This window comes from Belonocnema kinseyi, chromosome 10, assembly GCF_010883055.1.
Source record: "Belonocnema kinseyi isolate 2016_QV_RU_SX_M_011 chromosome 10, B_treatae_v1, whole genome shotgun sequence".
In the NCBI taxonomy this organism is placed as follows: domain Eukaryota; kingdom Metazoa; phylum Arthropoda; class Insecta; order Hymenoptera; family Cynipidae; genus Belonocnema; species Belonocnema kinseyi.
Window position 1 is genome coordinate 108861207 of NC_046666.1, and position 1224 is coordinate 108862430.

The 1224-nt window shown below is 32.1% G+C and overlaps 1 protein-coding gene across 1 annotated transcript in view; it reads left to right on the plus strand.

Annotated features, from left to right (window-relative positions):
• Positions 1 to 31: 31 nt before the first annotated feature.
• LOC117181315 (glutamic acid-rich protein-like) overlaps positions 32 to 1224 on the plus strand; it is a 5177-nt gene continuing 3984 nt past the window's right edge. The window contains exon 1 of the mRNA XM_033373875.1: positions 32 to 221. Coding sequence (XP_033229766.1) covers positions 32 to 221 — 190 coding nt within the window. The remainder of the gene's footprint in view (positions 222 to 1224) is intronic.

Below are 1224 nucleotides of genomic sequence, written 5' to 3' on the forward strand. Positions count from 1 at the left end.
TTTCGACATTAATAATCAGTATGGTGCAGCAATGAGCGAATGTTTACCTTTTGGAGGATTCGAATGGGTACTTGATCAAGATATCAATGTACAAAATATTCCGGACGATTTACCAATAGGTTACATTTATGAGGTAGATTTGGAATATCCTACAGAATTGCATGATTTTCACAGAGATTTACCTTTGGCTCCAGAGCATTTTGTACCCCCTAATTCCTCATGTAAAATACCAAAATTGATAATCAGCTTATCGCCAAAGAAAAATTATGTAATTCACTACATAAATTTGAAAAAGTATTTAAGTTTAGGGTTAAAGGTATCCAAAATTCACAGGATTCTAAAATTTGAACAAAATCCCTGGTTGAAAAAGTATATTGACTTAAATACAGAAAAGCGAAAAATGTCTAGTAATGATTTTGAGAAAAATTTCTACAAGCCGTTAGAATTTCTACAATTCCGTCTTTGGAAAAACAATTGAGGATGTTAGAAAATACAGAGATGTCAGATTGATAACAAAATGGGATGGAAGGAACGGTGCAAAAGCTGGGATAGCCAAACGAAATTTTTATAGCTGCACGATATTCGAGGAAGATATGGTTATTATTGAATCAAAAAGACTAATGGTCAAGACTAATGGTTATTATTGAATAAAAAAGTATTGGGGTTGATGAATGATGAATGCAACGGTAAAATAATGACTGAATTTGTGGGGTTAAGAGCGAAATCATATGCCTATAAAATTTTTAATGAAAAATCTGGGAAAAAGAAAGCTAAAGGTGTAAAAAGGGCCGCATTGAGAAAAATTCAATTCAATGATTATATACAGTGTCTATTTGAATTTAAAAACTTGATACAGTACCAAAATTTAATCCAAAGCAACAAACATGAAGTGCACACTATAAAGCAGAAAAAGCTAGCTTTGAGCTGGCATGACGATAAACGGATGATTCTCCCTGGTACGACAGACACGATTCCATGGGGTTACATAAAGAAAACAGTAAATGAACCCATGGAAGTTGATGCAATGTAAAAAATATATAAAGTAATGAATATATTGCTATTTGTATTGTATTTATATTACATATTATTGATATTATATATTGTATTGTTATTGTAAGCTACTGAATTGTGTGTGTGTGTGCGTAGAAACAAACAGGGTAATAAAAACATGATGGGCGATGTGGATACATATGAGTGAAGGAATAAAAGAGGGAGAGATACTTA